Source organism: Pristiophorus japonicus, chromosome 8 (genome assembly GCF_044704955.1).
Source record: "Pristiophorus japonicus isolate sPriJap1 chromosome 8, sPriJap1.hap1, whole genome shotgun sequence".
NCBI classification, from domain to species: Eukaryota; Metazoa; Chordata; class Chondrichthyes; family Pristiophoridae; genus Pristiophorus; species Pristiophorus japonicus.
Window position 1 is genome coordinate 210,965,875 of NC_091984.1, and position 21,596 is coordinate 210,987,470.

At 39.8% G+C, this 21,596-nt stretch overlaps 1 protein-coding gene across 5 annotated transcripts in view; it reads right to left on the bottom strand.

Annotated features, from left to right (window-relative positions):
* ap1b1 (adaptor related protein complex 1 subunit beta 1) overlaps positions 1-21,596 on the bottom strand; it is a 102,824-nt gene that overhangs the window by 29,163 nt on the left and 52,065 nt on the right. For all 5 annotated transcript variants that reach the window (XM_070887898.1, XM_070887896.1, XM_070887897.1 and 2 more), the window contains 6 exons: positions 20,800-20,920; positions 18,093-18,188; positions 17,454-17,569; positions 15,745-15,910; positions 9,896-9,994; positions 1,191-1,450 (listed from right to left, as the gene is read on the bottom strand). In XM_070887898.1, coding sequence (XP_070743999.1) covers positions 1,191-1,450; positions 9,896-9,994; positions 15,745-15,910; positions 17,454-17,569; positions 18,093-18,188; positions 20,800-20,920 — 858 coding nt within the window. The remainder of the gene's footprint in view (positions 1-1,190; positions 1,451-9,895; positions 9,995-15,744; positions 15,911-17,453; positions 17,570-18,092; positions 18,189-20,799; positions 20,921-21,596) is intronic.

Consider the following 21,596-nt stretch of genomic DNA (forward strand, 5'->3'; position numbering starts at 1 on the left):
ATATTCCATCTGCCAAATTTTTCCCTCTCTTAGCCTGTCTAAATCCCTTTGCAGATTTTGTGTCCTCCTCACAGATCATCAGATCAGCCATGATCTTCCTCCTCACAACTTGCCTTCCCAAACATCTTTGTATTATCAGCAAACTTGGCTACATTACACTCGGTTCCTTCATCTAAGTCATTAATATAGATGTAAATAGTTGAGGCCCCAGCACCAATCTCTGTGGCACCCCACTAGTTACTGTTTGCCAACCGGAAAATGACTCATTCATCCCGACTCTGTTTTCTGTTAGTTAGGGGAAGTCCAGAACCAGGGGTCACAGTCTAAAGATAAGGGGTAAGCCATTTGGCAGGTGGAATATAATGTGGGAAAATGTGAGGTTATCCACTTTGGCAGAAAAGATAAAAAAGCTTATATTTAAATGGAGAAAAATTACAAAATGCTGCAGTACAGAGGGACCTTGGGGGGTCCTTGTGCATGAAACTCCGTTGGTATGCAGGTACAGGAAGTAATCAGGAATGCAAATGAGATGAGGAGAAACTTCTTCACTCAGAATTGTGAACCTGTGGAATTCTCTACCACAGAAAGTTGTTGAGGCCAGTTCATTAGATATATTCAAAAGGGAGTTAGATGTGGCCCTTACGGCTAAAGGGATCAAGGGGTATGGAGAGAAAGCAGGAATGGGGTACTGAAGTTGCATGATCAGCTATGATCCTATTGAATGGTGGTGCAGGCTCGAAGGGCCGAATGGCCTACTCCTGCACCTATTTTCTATGTTTCTATGTTAGCCAATCCGTATTGGGCAAACACAAGGACTGAACAGAAATGCACAAATTGGAGTTGAAAACAAACTGTTAAAGAACTTGACAACATAGGGGGAAAAAAAAAGTTTAGCTTATGCACAATCCTTCAGTTAAAGGTCCTTCATAATCACTAAGTCAGGCAAATTTTGCACATTAAATGGGTTTATTACACAAGATGACAGTGACAGAGATTGCTCTTCTTTTCATTGAGTAGGTCCTACACATTACCAAGCTCCAGTTGTGTGATGACCCAGATGTACCTCAAGCTTTAAAGATCTGGCTGGTTTGAGAAAGCAGAAATTAATGCCCCAAGAGTTGTATTAATTTGCCCGGAGCACAATGTTGGAGAAAGGAAAGTTAGGTAGAATCTTTGAAATTTTCACTTACGATCCAGATCGTGGCGGCAGCCTCTTGTGCTGAACACCTCTGCTGCCTTCCACAAATGCACTGGGTGGCTTATGGTATACAGAGGCCAGTGTTCCTATGTGGCAAATTAATTCATCAAGGAGGGTTGGTTCTATTAGGTCAGTTTCTTCTGAAATCAAGGGTTTCTCTGCCAATACAACTTCCTTTGCTGCCACTGGATCTGTAGAAAGTAGACGCCAGTATATGTAGCCACGGTCTCTCAGATCAGGGTTGTCAGAATCCTGCAATATCAAAGATATCACTGAAACAGTAATTATGTCCAAGGTACAGATCAATGGTCGTGGTACACAATACTTTGCTGCCGATAGCTATATCTGGCTAACAAAAATCTGAATAAAGAACACAATCTAGGAAAACACCCATTGACAGTTACTGTTTTATCAAGAAAGAAACTATTGTTCTGGCAGAAAATGTTTGTTAACTAAAACATAACCCTGTAAGGACTGCAGCATGAACCGAATAAAAAAACACAGTAAACTGTAAATTAAAATATATCATGGTGCCTTCAGCTTCTGTTATTCTACTTTAGCTGCTCTTCAATGCAACATTGCACAGCTAAGAGGGAGGTATTCAGTTGACTTGTTCAATGACCTGCACTGATTTTGGTATGCATCTTCAAGATGGCTGGGAGGACTGGAGTGGAGAAAATATCTAGCCTCGCTCCCCATTAAGTTAGGGTGCAAACCCATTTCTACCACCCTGTATCATGGCAATGTGCTGCATCACCAGACTATTGTGTACACATGACCATTATAAGCAGTATTTCTAGCGGATTTCTTGTGGCATTGTTCACAATAGGTCAGCAGTTATGTTGCAAGCAGGGGAGGGTGCAGGTAGTTTACAGCTTCAAAGATTACAGAAATGAGAGATCTCCTCACAGATGGTGCAGTAAATTCGTTTTTTCTGTAAATGATTAGGTATTAATATTTTTCTTACCCATTGCAAGTAAATAACGACCAAAAGTTACCTAAATATGTTTTATGTAACATTTGGAAGAAGCTTTCTACCTGTACGAGTTTGGGATTTTATAGCAAAGGCCAAAAACTAAAGTAATGAAAATAATTAGCATTTTCCCCCTTTGCCAAATATCACTGCAATAGTCTTTCGCCTTATCAAAATGTTCGACTAAAAAAATTAAGGGAAGATAGACTATGAAAGTAAACAAGCACAAAATATAAAAACAGATACCAAGAGTTTCTATAGATATATAAAAAGGAAGAGTGGCTAAAGTAAATGTTGGTCCCTTTAGAGGACGAGACCAGGGAATTAGTAATGGGGAACATGGAGATGGCAGAAACTCTGAACAAATATTTTGTATCAGTCTTTGCGGTAGAGGACACCAACAATATTCTGACAGTGGATAGTCAAGGGGCTATGGGGGGAGGAACTTAACGCAATCACAATCACTAAGGAGGCGGTACTCAGTAAGATAATGGGACTAAAGGTAGATAAAACCCTTGGACCTGATGGCTTGCATCCTAGGGTCGAGAGAAGTAACGGCAGGGATTGCGGATGCATTGGTTGTAATTTACCAGAATTTCCTGGATTCTGGGAAGGTCCCAGCAGATTAGAAAACTGCAAATGTAACGCCCCTGTTTTAAAAAAAGGAGGCAGACAAAAAGCAGGAAGCTATAGATCAGTTATCTTATCAGTGGTTGGGAAAATGTTGGAGTCCATTATTAAAGAAGCAGTTGCAGGACATTTGGAAAAGCAAAATTCGGTCAGACAGAGTCAGCATGGATTTATGAAGGGGAAGTCACATTTGACAAATTTGCTGGAGTTCTTTGAGGATGTAACAAACAGGGTGGATAAAGGGGAACCAGTGGATGTGGTGTATTTTGACTTCCAGAAGGCATTTGACAAGGTGCCACATAAAAGGTTACGGCACAAGATAAAAGTTCACGGGGCTGGGAGTAATATATTAGCATGGATAGAGGATTGGCTAACTAACAGAACAGAGAGTCAAGATAAATGGTTCATTTTCTGGTTGGCAACCAGTAACTAGTGGGGTGCCACAGGGATCAGTGCTGGGACCCCAACTATTTACAATCTATATTAACGACGTGGAAGAAGGGACTGAGTGTAACATAGCCAAGTTTGCTGATGATACAAAGATGGGAGGAAAAGCAACGTGTGAGGAGGACACAAACAATCTGCAAAAGGACAGACAGGCTAAGAGATTGGGCAAAAATTTGGCAGATGGAGTATAATGTTGGAAAGCGTGAGGTCATGCACTTTGGCAGAAAAAAAAACAAAGATCAAGTTATTATTTAATTAAAGATTGAAAAGTGCCACAGTACAGCAGGACCTGGGGGTACTTGTGCATGAAACACAAAAGGATAATATGCAGGTACAGCAAGTGATCAGGAAGACCAATGGTATCTTTATTGCAAAGGGGATGGAGTATAAAAGCAGGGAAGTCTTGCTACAGCTATCTAAGGTATTGGTGAGGCCACACCTGGAATACTGCGTGCAGTTTTGGTTTCCATATTTACGAAAGGATATACTTGCTTTGGAGGCAGCTCAGAAAAGATTCACAAGGTTGACCCTCTACTCATTGGAATTCAATGAATGAGAGGTGATCTTATCGAAACGTGTAAGATTATGAGGGGGCTTGACGAGGTGGATGCAGAGAGGATGTTTCCAGTGATAGGGGAGACTAGAACTAGAGGGCATAATCTTAGAATAAGAGGCCGCCCATTTAAAACTGAGATGAGAAATTTCTTCTGAGGGTTGTGGATCTGTGGATCCTCAGAGTGCAGTGGAAGCTGCGACATTGAATAAATTTAAGACAGAAATAGACAGTTTCTTAAAACGATAAGGGGATAAGGGGTTATGGAGAGCAGGCAGGGAAGTGGAGCCAAATCCATGATCAGATCATGATCTTATTGAATGGCGGAGCAGGCTCGAGGGGCCATATGGCCTACTCCTGTTCCTATTTCTTACGTTCTTATGTTCGTAATACAGGTTTATATTTAAAAGTTCTTTTAAGTTCAGAGATAAATAGAAATAAAAGAAATGCAGCTGGTTTAACTACTTAGAATACATAAAAAATACAAGCATCTTAAGAGTTGTTCCCACCTGCTCATCATCTCCTGAGCTACAAATGGAGTTTGGCTCTCTTAGAAGAAATCAGCTCCTATTGTAGTATACGTTAGTTTTCCTTTCAAAATTATTAGAGGAAAGCTTAGGTTTCAGCCTCACAGCATTTTTGATGGGTGTGTTTTCTTTTAAAACAAAATATATATTTTCACTACTCCTAAAAAGTTTCCAGCGGGAAGAGATGAGGCAACGATCTGCATTGATCTTCTATTGATCCCAGGAGTGCAGACTGGGACAGGGTTTATAAACAGCAAATCCTTGCCGTTCTTCCAGTCAACAATTAAACAAAAATCTAAGAGTTGGAGGCACAAATAAGCATGAAGTGTAATGTGCTATGTTGTAGAGGCTTCAGTTGAGAGTGATGACCTGAGGAACACCCATGAACTCAAGACTCAGGCTTCCGAGACAGTCCTGAAAAATGTTGTCAGAGGCATTTTTGAAGACAGAAAATGCAATTATTAAGTTTGATAATTTTTATACATTTTGTAATTTACGTCTGTTACAAACAGTAGTAAATGCTCAGCTTAATAAAGAATCCAAGATAGTGAAAACTCAACTGGTGCAATTTCATTGGCTCTCTTTCAACTTCTTTCAATCAGTAGCTATTTTATTTACTGTGGACTTTTGTTTGCAAGTTTTGTTTTGGAAATTGCTGGATAGTATTTTTTCTTCATTTTACTGCATGTTGCTTGATGCATTCCATTTCTGTTCACTTGTGATTTACTGCTGTTTTCTCAACATTAAATTTCAGCCAAATTTGAATATAGAAAGACAGACAAGATATTTTCAGATCTTACAATACGAGATTTCTCTACAGAACAGTGACTATACCTCAAAAGTAATTTACTGGTTGGGAAGTTCTTTGGGATGCTTTAAGGACTTGATAAGGTGCTACATAAATACAAATTTATTCCTTCATTCAACAAAGCAGGGATGAATTTTAAGAGCTGCAACTCTGAGTCAGCACTTGGCATCGAATGCATAGAATCACACAGCACAGGAAGCCATTTCGCCCATCGTGCCTATGCCAGCTCTTTGTGAAAGCAATCCAATTGATCTCACTACCCCACCTTTTTCCCCATAGCTCTGCAATTTTTCCTTTTCTAGCATATATCCAATTTCCAGTGGAAAGTTTTTACTGCATCTGCTTTCAGGCAGTGCATTCCAGATCATAACTCGCTGCGTAATTGTTTCCCCGACACACCTCCCCCTGGTTCTTTTGCCAATTATCTTAAATCTGTGCCCTCTGGTTACCGACCCTCCTACCAGTGGAAACAGTTTCTTCCCCATCTACTCTATCAAAACCCCTCATAATTTTGGACACCGCTATTCAATCTTCCCATAGCCTTTTCTGCATAATGGAAATCTGTGTCAATTGTGAACTTATCAGTTCACCAATGCAAAATAAATCTACACAAGAAAAGATTGTAAAATATGATAAATGCCCCAGTGACAGGGTTTAAAAGGGACTCTCAGTCAACATTATAATGAGCAATTGTTTTGGCTGCAGGGTACTGCACTAAAGTCACTGGACAGATTTATTGCAGTTCTTAGTCTTGGAAGACAAAATGATTTCAATTATGATAAGTGGATATATGCAAATACAGAAAGCGATCGCACAATTGTAATTACATGCAAATCAATGTTACATGTCACCTCTCTCTTGCAGACAACCAACTTTTAAATTAAAGGTCAGCATTTGAATAAATGCTGTGGATCAATTTAAATAAAACCACGATGGACCCAATTTCCCAGTGGACCAAAATGCTAAATTATCAAATCACTTATGTTGAGAAGTCCTATATTTTTTTTTAAATGTTCAAATATTTGACAGATTTTTAAAAAACTGCAAAAGTAGTTAGCTTTGGTGAATTGGGACAAAGTGCGAGTTGCAAGGTGGCCAAGAATATGGAGTTCCAGTCTACCCATCCACAAGGGGCAATGTCACCTTGGAGTGGAAACATTTCCTTTCATTGATTAGCTATTTTTATCTAGCAGATTTAACATGAAAAAAGTCTGTCAACACACAGGCAAATTAAGGACCAGAGTTCTACTGTTGGCACAAGGCTTATTTATAGTATTGGCATCAATTTGTTGGAGGGGGGAAAAAAAAAAATCAGACTTAAACCAATATACTTATATGAACCTCCTATTTCATCTTCTCCTGTCATTATCACCACCAGTGACAGCTATGTAACCATAAGCACTTCATTCTAGCAGTTTCTTGCATGAAGCAATGGGAAGTGACCTGTAGTAAGTGATATTTTACACGAGAACATCTAGCCTACCTTCTCAAACTATCAGTTTCCTTACCAGAATTCTCGTAAATTACTAGTTCCATTCCAAAACTTTCCAGTTTTCTGTTTCACCAACCGTGAGTAATTTGTTCCACAATTCAAAACAATCTTCATTTTCTTCTGACATCCTTAACTTTAATTTCCCCATGTTTGTGCCCAACAGAAATACTTCCCTGGATCCAAATTCTCCATAACTGTGAAAATCTTAAAGGTCTCTATCAAGTGCTATGCCTCTTGCGCAGACAAGGCCCCAAGATAGACAATCCTTCCCCATAACACAGCCTTTTAACTTTGGTAATCAGTCTTGTAGCACTCCTCGACTTCCTCCATCAAATCTAAGGGCTAGAAATTGCAGTCAGAGGCTTCCTGTGGGCGAATGCCTCCGAACCGCAAGAAAAATACGCACCTATCTGGTGCCTCTGTATCTGCTAAGACTTGCGTGAAATCATTAGTTATACATCCCAATATTTTCTTTGCTTTCTTCACTGCCTGAAGTAATTAGGTTTTTAAAACATTCACCCTAGATCTCTGTCCTACTCCGTAACCTCAGGCATATTGCCGTTTAATATGAAATCCACATTCTGGCTTCTTCCACCTAATCTCATGATTTTACACATATCCGTGTTGAATCCCATCGATCACCTTCCTGTCCATTGGCCTCGTCTGTTCAGATGCCTTGAAATTATTGCACATTGGCAAGCAATGTTGGCAACTACATATAATTAGGTGACATCACAAGTTAATATTCGGCAATATTTCATTACCCAATTAACTTATAAAAATTAACAACCTTATCATTGATCATTGTGGGACTCCATTGACAACCAGTTTCACTGACACTCTCCATCCACCACGATCCTTTGTTTCAGGCATGGACCAATCCAACCTAATACTATCCCACACAATTTGCGAACCAAACTTTTAAATAGGAGAATATCAAATGCAAGCATTAGTATACAACTCTCCAGATGTAACCCGAGTTTGGAAGGAAAACAAATCCACAATTATACTCCCGAGTGTTTTTCACAGTTCAAGTGACTATGGTATGCAAATTTCACAGGTCCCTGCATTACACTTTATTTCAATCCTACTTTCATTGAGTTTCATTAAGCTCCTGAAAAGGGAGGTAAAAATTTGAAGCAAATTCAACCCAGTCATATATATTACTTCCAATATTGTATTAAAACAGATTATCTTGTCATTACCACATTGCTGTTTGTGGGAGCTTGCTGTGCACAAATTGGCTGCCACATTTCCGACATAACAGTGACTGCACTTCAAAAGTACTTCATTGGCTGTAAAGCATTTTGGGATGTCCTGAGATCGTGAAATGCTCCATATAAATGCAAGTCTTTCTTATTAAAATATGTGTGTGTCTAGAATATTGCTGTGGAAATAGTGGAATGTGAAAAATAATAAAAATTTGAATGAGGGAGAAGGATTCATTAACTCAGGTTACAAAATTTTAGAAGCAAAACTATTGAAGAAAACTCAACATTTTGTATCTGTGTCAAGGTTAAAATTGAACCAAGCCAGTTGGTTTCACAACCATAAAAAAACATTATGGGAAGGAGGGTAAAAAAGTGCAACTGCAGTATTCAGTTAGCATTTGGCCAAAATCATGCAATGTAATTCAAAGACTGGTACACTTTAGAGCATTTTTCAATTCCAGAGATTGGCTAGAGGTCATGTTATTCGTAATCTAATCTTAAGTTGCAGCTCAGAATTTTTAAGGATGCGAAACATGAAAAGTGAAGAACTCTGGCTGGTTGCTATGGGCTCAAGTTCCCCTTCCCCTGCAAAAACGGTGCACCATCTGGTAGAAAAAGTGTGCAGAAAAATTAACTCACGATTCTGGCCGATCCTCGCAGCATGGCGCAGCACAATGAGAGGGGGCTGAGCTAGGGCCGTGCTGGCTAAACAGAGCCGACGGGGGAGCGGGGCTAGGGTCCAGCATCTGTTTGTGCCGGCAATGTTGCGCATGCGAAAAGGGAGCAGTCGCGCATGCGCAATGGTGTATTAACATTGGCAATTTATTTTAAAGGGAAAGCCTCGAGTGATTTTTGGTGCCAGATTGATTTTTGGAGCCTGAAGGCAAGACACCCAAAGGTCTTTTGTTCTTTCCCTTCAGTCATGTGACTTCTCTCTCTCCTCGTTACCACCCCCACCGCCGCCCCCCCCCACCCCACCACCGAGTTTAGCCTTCTCCTTCCCTCCCCTTAAAATGCCACATTTAGCACTCACCCCCCTTACCCCAGCATGCTGCATTGAGCATTCTCCCTCCCTCCGAGTTCAGCCTTCTCCCCTCTCCTCCCCCCCCCACTTCAGATGCTGCGTTCAGTACTCACCACCACCAGACCCCTCCGCCCCACCCTGCCGGGTTGAGCATTCTCCCTCCCTCTCCCCCACTGCAAGTCGAGTTCAGCCTTCTCCGCATTCAGCACCCACCACCCCCAGCCCGCCGCAGTAAGCATTCTCCCTCCCTCCCTCAAGATGCCATGTTCTCCCGCACCTACCCCAGGCTGAAGAGACGCCTGCACGGAATGCCACTGCTGACTTCAGTTCTTCATTTTTTATTCAATGCTTATTACTTTTTGTGCTTTGTTTGGTGCTTTAAATGTAGTTACTTGCACAGATTCCTTAACTCTAGGTAAGGTTTTTCTGTGCGGACAGAAGTGCCAACATACGCTGGCCTAAGTTAGTTTGGAGCAACTATTTGCTGGCCAAACTTGCTTAAATGGCCAAAACAGGCGTAAGTGGCTGGGAACACCCGCTTTTGAAAAAAATACCTTAAAAAAAACCTAACTAACTCACTTACACTGGCGCAAATTAAATGGCCAAAATTACAACTAAAAAGACGCTCCAGAAAAATCAAGTTGCTCCAAAAAAAAAAAGAGAGCAACTCTTGGGGAAATTTGGGCCCTTTATACCTGTACAAGGAAAACTGCTTCTGGTAATTTACACCATTTCAGTGGCTAAGCATAATTGTCTTACACCCAACCATGCCAAGTAATTAACTAAGAAAATTATGTTAATCATTTAGTCATATTTGTGCACTAAACTCAAATAGTAATTAACTTTTTCTCCCCCTCCATAAGGAGTCCTTCCAACAATTCTACATAAATCTTTCAGAGTACTATAAAAAGGGCTTCAGCAAAAAAAATTATGCAGTATTAGATTACAATCTACAGCAGGGTTACAATCTACAGATTCATGCCATCTTCAGTTGCAATTTTTTCCTAATCCCACGGAAAAATGTAAACATACCTGCGTGGCCAAGCTGAGAACCTGCTGCACCAGTTCTTGTGTCTCAGTCGGTTTTTTTAAGAACAGTTTCACAATAGCCGTCAACAGCTGGAGTTGAACCTGTCACAAATGATAAAAATGCCAAGAATCATCAGGAACTGTATTTTCACTCGATATGCAGCAGTCAATACTTTGACATCCATTTCCTAGAAACAATGTTAAAAATTGTAATCTGCATTCAAAAGCTAATCAACCTTTTGTGCATAACACATGAATCGCAAAACATCCCTAACACAGAAAATGCACATGCCAGTAATTAACAATCACACTTAATATTCTGCACATTTTCATGGGTGGAATTTATTTTAAAAAGGGAATAAATTTGTTTTTCAGGCAAAATTCTAACATTTATGAAAGCACCATCCTGGCACTGAACTATCTCAAGTCTCCTCCTTGGAAAAGATCTGTTCATGTAATATTTAGAAAATCTGTTTTTATCACATTAAGTATGCATATTTTATCAAAACAGGTCTTTCTGACCAGGAGGGTCCACAACACACTGCTCTCCATAAGAAAACAATTTTCAAAAGTACGAATCATAAAATTTCCAGCAAAAATGCTGTTCAGAAATACAAACATCTTCCTAGCATTAAACATATCGAAAAATTTTGCATTACTTTATAGTGGAGCGCCTCCAATGGTCGAATTGGTTAAAGCAATGAACAGCTGAACCAGAAAGAACAGAAAAGTCCCAACAATCTCCAGTTTGCTCAGTTAGTTGACTACAGGGGAAAAATGGCAATTACTAAAAATGGCATAGACCTCTGTTGGACACGCTCATGTGTGGACATTAGGCAAAAGCAGGATCAGACTTGGCCCTTCTCAGTTGAACAGGCTGCTGACACTAAGACGGGTCTCTTGGGGAAGGCACAAGAGGCTGGCCCAATGGAAATATACCCAACCAGGAGGTAAGAGATGGGGAGAAAAATGGAGAAGGGGAAGCAAAAAGTGTCATTTTTGTGCACATACTACTCTTATTCATGAAAGTGCACTATAATCCAATGTTATTGAGGTCAGGGTAAGACTGGGAACAGTCTTGAGATTATATAGGAATTACAACACAGAAACTGACCTAATCAGCCCATGTTAGCGTTTATCTTCCAAATGAGCAGCAGTCATAATCCCATATGCCCACCTGGTTCCCATATCCCTTTAACAACCTATCTAATGGCTATTAAATGTTGACAATGTATTTGCTTCATTTACTAGTTCCAGTAGTAGCATCCCACAGCCTCACATTTCTGTGCAAAAAAGTTTCTCCTGCTTTCTATCCTAAATCTCTTGCATTTAATCTTTTTATGTCCTCTTGCTCCAAACCCTTCAACCACTAAAAGCAGTTATGTTTCTATCAACTCTATCCCATTCCTTCATAATTTAAACACCTCATCCAAATCATCCGGTAATATCCTCGGTTCTAATTAAAACAGTCTTTCTTCGTATTTTCTTATACCAGGCAGCATCCTAGTGAATCTGCACTACCTCCTCTGTTGCTTCAATGTCCTTCCTAAAGTATTAAGCCTAAAACTGCACATATTACTCTAGCTATGACCGTAAGGTATTATAGATTCAGTACATCTCAGCTTTTATAATTCATACTTCTTGCCATAAAACAAGTATTCCATTAACTTTTTTGTGGCGTTGTTAATGTCCCGAGTCTGAAACCCAAATGCTTCTGCTCGTCCACATCACGGGGACCGCATGGCCTGCTCCTGCTCCTAGTTCTCATCACTCAGGCGTACTCAATTCAAAGTATAATTCTAACATTTAAAATAAAACAAAATGTACCAGTTCAAATTGAATTGCATCTGCCACTTTTTCACCACCTCAATATCCCCTTGGACTTCAATTATTTGAAATGCCTCTAATTTTAGTATCACCTGCAAATTTGGACACCACTCCCTTAGCCATAAACACAAATTACTAATGTACAACAGGAGCAGTCCAAGAACAGAACCCTGCAGTACGCTCAGTTAGTTGACAAGCAACTATTTTCATCCGAGAAACTGCTCTTAACTCCGACTCGGTTTCATCCCTATGAAGCAGTTTTATAACCACTGTGTTACCCTTCTTTAAATTTCATACCCCTCCAATCATTAATAGTCTTGTATGGTACATTGTCAAAGACTTTCTGAAAGTGTGTGTACACCACATCCACTATATTTCTCACATTCACCAAATCAGTCACCTTGTCAAGCACAATCCTTCCTTTCTGAAATCAGAGTTGGCCACTTCTCATCCTTGAAGATTCCAAAAGTGTCCATATCACATAATTATCTGGGTTAGCTCTATCTTTTTTGAAATTAGGTTTATAATGCCGCTTTCTAGTCCTCCGGCACCCATTCACTTTCAATAGAACCATAAAATATAATTTCCTCCCCTATTTCCATCAGGATTATTCTATTCTGAAATATAACAAACATTAAATCCTGTAATTTCCAACTGGTTTCTGCCCAAATTACATGTAAATCATGCAGATCCAATTAGAAATTAGGCAGAGTTTTGTCAAACCAGAGCTCTGTATCACATGGAATTACTTGGCAGGGAACAGTGGTGAAAGCACTCGCCTCAAATAGGCAGCTTAATTAAAATATTTTGTGGATGGGAATCCCTTGAATGCCACTTCCTGATGTCATTTCCAAATAATACTTATGAAATAGACATCCAAGGAATCAGCTACAAATGGAAGTTAATGTAAAGGGCACAGTAACTAAATTGATTCTTGATAGCTGACAGAGGCTCATGAAAACCTAACAACAACTCGTGTTTATATAGCGCCTTTAACACAGTAAAACGTCCCAAGGCAGATACTTTGGTTCTGTCTTCTCGAAGACACAAATAGCCTTCCGGAAATACTAGGGGACCGAGGGTCTAGTGAGAAGGAGAAACTGAAGAAATCCTTATTAGTCAGGAAATTGTGTTTGGGAAATTGATGGGATTGAAGGCTGATAAATCCCCAGGGCCTGATAGTCTGCATCCCAGAGTACTTAAGGAAGTGGCCCTAGAAATAGTGGATGCATTGGTGATCATTTTCCAACAGTCTATCGACTCTAGATTAGTTACTATGGACTGGAGGGTAGCTAATGTAACACCACTTTTTAAAAAAGGAGGGAGAGAGAAAACAGGGAATTATGGACCGGTTAGCCTGACATTAGTGGGGAAAGTGTTGGAATCAATCATTAAAGATGAAATAACAGCGCATTTGGAAAGCAGTGACAGGATCGGTCCAAGTCAGCATGGATTTATGAAAGGGAAATCACGTTTGACAAATCTTCTAGAATTTTTGAGGATGTAACTAGTAGAGTGGACAAGAGAGAACCAGCGGATGTGGTGTATTTGGACTTTCAAAAGGCTTTTGACAAGGTTCCACACGAGATTAGTGTGCAAAATTAAAGCACATGGTATTGGGGGTAATGTATTGACGTAGATAGAGAACTAGTTGGCAGACAGGAAGCAGAGAGTCGCCTTAAATGGGTCCTTTTCAGAATGGCAGGCAGTGACTAGTGGAGTGCCGCAGGGCTCAGTGCTGGGACCCCAGCTATTTACAATATAGATCAATGATTTAGATGAAGGAATTAAGTGTAATATCTCCAAGTCTGCAGATGACACTAAACTGGGTGGCGGCGTGAGCTGTGAGGAGGATGCTAAGAGGCTGCAAGGTGACTTGGACAGGTTAAGTGAGTGGGCAAATGCATGGCAGATGCAGTATAATGTGGATAAATGTGAGATTATCCACTTTGGTGGCAAAAACATGAAGGCAGATTATCTGAATGGCGGCAGATTAGGAAAAGGAGGTGCAACCTGGATGTCATGGTACATCAGTCATTTAAAGTTGCCATGCAGGTACAGCAGGCAGTGAAGGCAGCAAATGGCATGTTGGCCTTCATAGCTAGGGGATTTGAGTATAGGAGCAGGGAGGTCTTACTGCAGTTGTATAGGGCCTTGGTGAGGCCTCACCTGGGATAGTGTGTTAAGTTTTGGTCATCTAATCTGAGGAAGGACGTTCTTGCTATTGAGGGAGTGTAGTGAAGGTTCACCACACTGATTCCCCAGGACTGACATATGAGGAAAGACTGGATCGACTGGGCCTGTATTCACTGGAGTTTAGAAGGATGAGGGGATCTCATAGAAACAAACAAAATTCTGACGGGACTGGAGAGGTCAGATACAGAAAGAATGTTCCCGATGTTGGGGAAGTCCACAACCAGAGGTCACAGTCTAAGGATAAGGGGTAAGCCATTTAGGACCAAAATGAGAAGGAACTTCTTCACTCAGAGTTGTTAACCTGTGGAATTCTCTACCGCAGAGAGTTGTTGATGCCAGTTCGTTAGATATATTCAAGAGGGAGTTAGATATGGCCCTTACGGCTAAAGGGATCAAGGGGTATGGAGAGAAAGCAGGAAAGGGGTACTGAGGTGAATGATCAGCCATGATCTTATTGAATGGTGGTGCAGGCTTGAAGGGCCGAATGGCCTACTCCTGCATCTATTTTCTATGTTTTGTTTAAGGCTCTTCACAGGAGTATTATGAGCTAAAAAATTTGACAGAGAGCCACATTAACACAGGTGACAAAGGGGTATGTTTTAAGGAGCTTCTTGAAGGAGGAAAGAGAGGTATTAGAGAGGTGGAAAGCTTTAGGCAGGGAGTTCGAGTTTTGGGCCCCAAGCAATAGAAGGCATGGCCACCAATGGTTGAGCGATTATAATCAGGGATGCTCAAGAGGGCAGAATTAGAGGAGCGCAGACATCTCGAGGGGTTGTGGGGCTGGAGGAGATGAGAGATAGGGAGGGGCGAGGCCATGGAGGGATTTGAAAATAATTTTGAGAATCGAAGCTTTGCTCCACTGGAAGCCAATGTAGGTCAGGGAGCACAGGGGCGATGGGTGAGCGGGACTTGGTGCGAGTTAGGACACGGGCAGCCGAGTTTTGGATCACCTCTCGTTTACGTAGGGTAGAATATTCTAATAATTTGTTCCCTCATCCCTCCCAGTGCAACTACTGGTGCCAACGTGTTTGCCAATATCTAACAAGTTTGTAAAAGGAGTATGACGACAAATGAAGGGATGCCAGACTGGTCAGGCTACCCAACTGCCAGTACCCTGCAGACTGATGCCAACATATTGCATTTTGGCAGACAATTGATGCAGGTGGGGGCTTCTATTCGCAAAAGAAGCTAGGACAGCAGGCCCAATAGCACAATTAACTAATCAATGCTGGATGCTTCTTCAGAAGCAGCCCAATCACTACATGTTATACTTTCAGTGGCACTGTATGAAAGGCAGCAGGATGCCAGAAGAGTCTGATAGGATTGGTGGTATCTTGTGTGCACCCAATGTACAGGCACCCAAAGGACATTAGTGAACCAGTGGACATTTAGGACAATCCAACAGTTTCATGGTCATTCTACTGATAGAAGCTTAAAATATAAACTGAATTCAAAGTCTCAAACTGCCATCGTGGGATTTGAGCTCACGTTCTCTTATTAGTCTAGGCCGTTGGAATACAGGCCCATTGATATAATCACTACACTATCGCACCCAAGATGCCTTTAGCTTCAAAATTGTGTCATTCCATTCTACCACTTCCCTTTAATTGTTGTCCCATCATCTTAACTTTCATTTGAATGTAATTTTCCAGTCACAGCACTGGTGTGCTCCTTGCATGTCTGTACTTGGTACTATATAAATGAGATGCCCTCAGAAAATTGGGTACCAGCAGCAATCTGCCATTGGAGTCTTTCTAAAACCTACTAACCATTTGGGTCTAAACTGCACCTTGTTTGGGTATCTTGGCAAATCTAAGTTGAACTTTTACCTGTGTGCTTTCATCATGGAATCCTTCCAGGAAACTCTCCAATAGCTCATCAGCATTGTCAATTCTTTCTGCATATTCACCGACTATCCAGATCATGGCCGCTCGTGCTTCTGGCTCATCCAGTGAGTCGAGGTTTTCACAAAGTGTAGCAATAACACTTTCATACCTTGATGATAAACAAGACTGGTAAAGTAGCTGGCAGTGGCATCAACAAATATAGCCGTAAAAAAAAAAACCATATTTCTAGAACACTTCAGCTACCTTTACACTTCAACTTCAGTACATACATTGATTTACAAGCTATAATGGAAATCCTGAGTCAAGGTCGAACTTGACTCTGGAATGTAGAGCAAAACGCCGAGGAGGAAGTATGATCTGCTCTGTTTCAGTTAGATGGTGCCCTGTCTCTGAATTTACACTGCAACTTCTTAGCATCGTTATAACAATACAGGTGTGGGGTTTATGCAGCCCAAGATTCTCACTTATTACAAACAATTATGTGCATTAGAATGTACTTAAAAGCATTTAATTATTCAAAATTGAGACAAAGATACAAAGTCAACCAATGGCTTCAATCAAAGGCTTAATAATGGGGAGAAAGGAAGAGAAGAGCAAAAATAATGTCACCATTCTGCTACAGATTCAAGTAAATGGTGCAAAACGGGTGTTAACAGAGGGCTCCAAGATTTAAAAGGGATGAGAAACAAAATAAAATAGCCAAAAATTAGCATAATTGTAAATTTAACATTCTATAATCTTCCAATGAACATAAGAAATAGGAGCAGGAAAGGGCCATTCGGCCCCTCAAGGCTGCTCCATCCACCATTCAATATGATTGTGGCTGGTCTATCCCAACTCCACTTTCTTGCACTATCCCCATATCCCTTGATTGCCTTAATATTCAAAAGCCTATCAACCTCTGTCTTGAATATACTCAACGACTGAGCATTCACAGCCCTCTGGGGTGGAGAATTCCAAAGATTCACCACCCTCTGAAGAAATTTCTCCTCAGCTCAGTCCTTAATGGCTGACCACTTAGTTGGAGACTGTGACACCCGGTTCAAGACTCGCCAGCCAGGGGAAACATCTTCCCTGCATGTACCCTGTAAGAAAGTAGCCCTTTTCTTGCAGCTATATATATTTTGTACATTATAGTGAGAACTCTTTCAATTCTCATTTGTACCATAAACATGCCAAACTTAAGGCATGAAGGAAAAAGACAAATAAATATTGACTAGTTTCGCCTTATTAAACAGCAACATAATCTTTCTAATACTTATGACTACAAATTACCATAGTTAAATTGCAATCACTATTGAGATTGATTTCAGCACCCACTCAATAGTTTTAGATTATGTATTTTTATTTATGAAGCATTTTAAACAAATACTTAATCTATTATTGCTGGCAAGCTTTAGAAACCAATATAAAATAGAAAAACTTTAATATATTGTCTTCTGAAGAGGTATTACTTGCGGAAAAGTTTCAAATTGCACGAAAAATTTACAATATGGAATGAGTCAGTAGCTTTGTGTGTCTCAACTCAAGAAATAAATGTACACCATCACTGAATAAGTGCATATGTGCAATTGGCAAATATATGCACACTTAATATCTGCACACACATTGCTTCTGGCTAAAGTGGAATTGAAAAAATGCAAGGACACAAAATAGATATCACTGGAGAGAGAATCAGAAATGGAACCTACTTGTTTGGGTATTTGCGGAAAATGTCCTTGATTACCACTATGGCTTCCTGCACAACGTAATTTACCTTTGTTTGAATGAGGTCAAGTAGTGTGCTCACGCAGCGCTCTGCTGATTGCTGCAACAAACAATCCATTAAGTTGGTGTTTACTGCAGATGTTTTTATTTCAAATAAGAAAAGGTCCTTAACTAGTTTTACACCACAATTAATGTTAATTTTCTCATCCCAACTCCCATAAAAAGATTTTTCCTAAAATTCGCCAATCAGTCTTAAAACTGAACTAAATGTTCACGGAAACTTTGTGACAATCAATTCTGGCTGAGGTATTAGCAATTGTGATTTATAAAGAATTAGTTTATGCCAACTCACTGCATTAACATAATTAAATTACTTCTTTAAAATTTGTAGCTAAGCATAGTACGAGTTAACATTATAGTCAAATTGAGGACTTGGCATTACATCAGTTAGCATAATTGAATTCAGTCTTGACGTCAAACTAGTCAAATCTAGTCTCAGTAAATTATTCCTGGCTGGTGATGTGATAGGAAGCTCGTAACCATTTCGCAGCATGTGAAATCTTGATATGGAAAATAGAGCTAAGCTGTCATAGAAACATTAATATTTAAAATTCATTCTTTACCTCAACTTTAATGGCACATCGTCCAATTGCACGCACAGCCTTCCGTACAAAGTCAACATCCACTTCTGTTGCATATTCCTTTAATTCTGCCAAAACCTGCAAGTTGGCATGGACAATTATCACAAACTGATCAAAAGCTGCATGCAATCATAAATCAATTGAAGAAATAGTTCAACATACCAGAAGACAATTGTGGCATTTTGTGGTAAAAACCAAAAAATGGGTCGGCCCACTCCACTTGGAAATTAATTTTGTCAATATTAAATTGGGATAGTGTGTAATCTCCAAAAGTGTATCAGGCGAGAGACTATATAATGATGTGTTCTCAAAGCAGCCAAGTAATACTTTAAAAAAAAAACACAGCCACTGATTAACACCAATGCTTATCTGGCCTCCACTAGGGTTACATTTCAGTTTAAGAGACAACCAGCCTAAACGTTTTAAAAAATGAAATACTGTCAGCTTTGGCACCTGCCCATTACGTCATATCACTAGTGCCTGCATGTGGATTTCCGTAACTTAAAACAGCAACATTTGCTTCTCTTGTTTTTAGCGATAAACATTTGATTGTTAAAGTTCTTTGGAAGTGCGAAAATCTTTTATCAAGTTCACATTGCATTAATTTAGAGATCTTAGCATTTTCACTCAACCAAAAGACTATTTTGAGAGAGATTAGAACATAGGTCAAACAAGAATACATTCAATAAATAAAACCCAACTGCTACAGAAAGTGATGTTGGACAATTATAGTTTGACATATGAAACTGGCAGTTTGTCATTGCTTTAGCGGAATGGATCAATTTATTAAAGGCTGTTGCAGTATCTAAGCAGAAGATGTCAGGTTTGTGTCACGTAATTTTAAAATGAATGGAACTTTTGTACTGACATTCATTTTCAATTAAATATCGCACAATTATTCCAAAAGGATTTCAAAGCTGCACTCTATCACTGGGTTGAAAAAACAAGCCAAATCGCAGCATAAATATGCAGTTTCATTGGTAAAATAAAATAAAAATGTGAATAAATCAGTTACAAAATAAACTTCATAACAAGGAAACAATCTAATTTTATCGTAAACCAACATCAGATGCAGTCAAATGGCATCGGAGCAACTTAAAAATGAATACCAATTTGTAGCCAATACACTTTTTCTATCTGAAAAAATGACTCAGCCTCTCTACGAATACAGACCAGCGAAGTCTATATGTAATTACAGGCCACTCAACTTCACTTTGAAAATTATGCCAATGTTTATGACTAATAACAATATGCCCAAGGAGCACATGAAAAAAAGCATAACCTGTATGTAGGTTAGATATTTAAGAAGATTTTTTGTGTTTGTTTTGGGGGGGGGGGGGGGGCCGAGGCAGAGAGAAAGTGTTACAAAGCAGTTCAAACACTTACTGGGCTACAAGCATTAGATGCACATTAAGTATTCCAAAAACACCCATTTTCTAAATCAAAGTAACATTACTGTACATTAGCAAAGTTTCCAACAATCATACACAAAACTTGCCTCTGTCTGAATAATTATCCATTGTGCAAGCAATATACAATTTCATGCTTTAAAAAGTGGATATAAGAAATAGGAGCAGGAATCGACCCTTCGAGCCTGTTCCGCCATTCAATATCATGGCTCATCTTCTACCTCAGCTCCACTTTCCTGCACTATCCTTTAATATCCAAAAATCTATCGATCTCGGTCTTGAGTATACTCAAAGACTGAGCCTCCACTGTCCTCTGGGTTAGAGAATTCCAGAGATCCATCACCCTCGAAGTGAAGAAGTTTCTTCTCATCTCAGTCCTAAATGGCCGACTCCTTAGTCTGAGACTGTGACGCCTGGTTCTAGACTCCCCAGCCAGATGACACATCCTCCCTGCATCTATCCGGTCAAGCCCTGTAAGAATTTTACATGTTTCAATGAGCTCACTTCTCATTCTTCTAAACTCGAGAGAATATAGGCCTAGTTTACTCAATCTCTCCTCAGAGGACAATCCTCGCCTCCTCCCTCCTTCCTCCCCCCATTCCCATTCCAGGAATGTGTCTGGTGAACCTTCGTTGCACTCCCACTATGGTATGTATATCCTTCCTTCGGTAAGGAGACCAAAACTGTACACAATACTCCAGGTGCAGTCTCACCAGAGCCCTATATATAATTGTAGCAAGACGTCTTTACTCTTATACTCAAATCCTCTTGTAATAAAGGCCAACATTCCATTTGCTTTCTTAATTGCTTGCTGTACCTGCATGTTAACTTTCAGTGATTCGTGTACAAGGACACCCAGGTCCTTCTGAACCCCAACATTTCCCACTCACCCTTTAAAAAATACTCTGCTCTTCTATTTTTCCTACCAAAGTGGATAATTTCACATTTCTCCATGTTATATTCCATTTGCCATGTCCTTGCCCACTCACTTAGCGTGTCTATATTCGCTTGAAGCCTCTTTGCATCCTCCTCACAACTTACATTCCCACCTAGCCTTGTATCAACAACTTGGATATATTACATTTGGTCCCCTCATCCAATCATCTATATATAGATTGTGATATAGTTGTTTCATTAGTGAACTCAATTTGTAAAATAAAGTATTGCACAGTTGGTGCATGGCCATAGATTAAAACATCGAACATTTATTTAAGGTTATTTTCCCATAAAAGAACACCAACATAATTCAGACTTGAGCATAGCACATTTTAGTTACGAACCTGTGCAATGTTGGCTTGAGAAGCCAAACGAATCATAATGTCCAGTTTTTCCAGTTTCACATAAATTGGATCATTGTATTTCACAAAGAAAACCTTCATTTCATGCTTAAGAATCTCAGGCCTGTAAAAAAGGAAAACCTTAGTACAAAAGTAACAGATTTTATTTTATTCTTAGCTCCTGCAATAACATTTTTCAATACCCATCTTCACTTAAGAAATGAAACCACGAGCATTAGTAGATGGCATAAATAAATGTCACACTGTGTATGGACAATTAGGTTTGTGTGTATATTTAAGTAAGCAGAAACAGTGAATCATTTTGCAACAGGACCAGTGGGCAGCATGGATTAGTAAGACATCGCAGAGCATTTTTAAAATTTTATGCAAGTTTAAACTACTGTCGTCTACAGTATTAGCTTGAAAGTAGACTTAAGCCCACTATATCGTTCCACCCATCCCTCATGCAATTGTCAGAGAAATTATAGCACAGGAGGCAGCCATTTGGCACCTGTATCAGTGCTAGTTCTTCAACTGGAGCTATCTATGCTAATATTTCAGATGGCGAATTACCACTGTTAGATTACACAACTACTGTAAGAAGAGCTACTTCAAACATCGATCCTGATGTTAACAATATTTCCACCTGGAACGCTAACCAGCCTTTATTCTTTCAGCTACTGAACTGATGCGTGTTTTTAGCATTTTGTGCTTTTATTTTAGATTTCCAGAATTTTCAAGAAAAAAAATTGCATTATCATCTATGTAGCCTTCAATGTAATGTCACTTGTGCAGTAGGT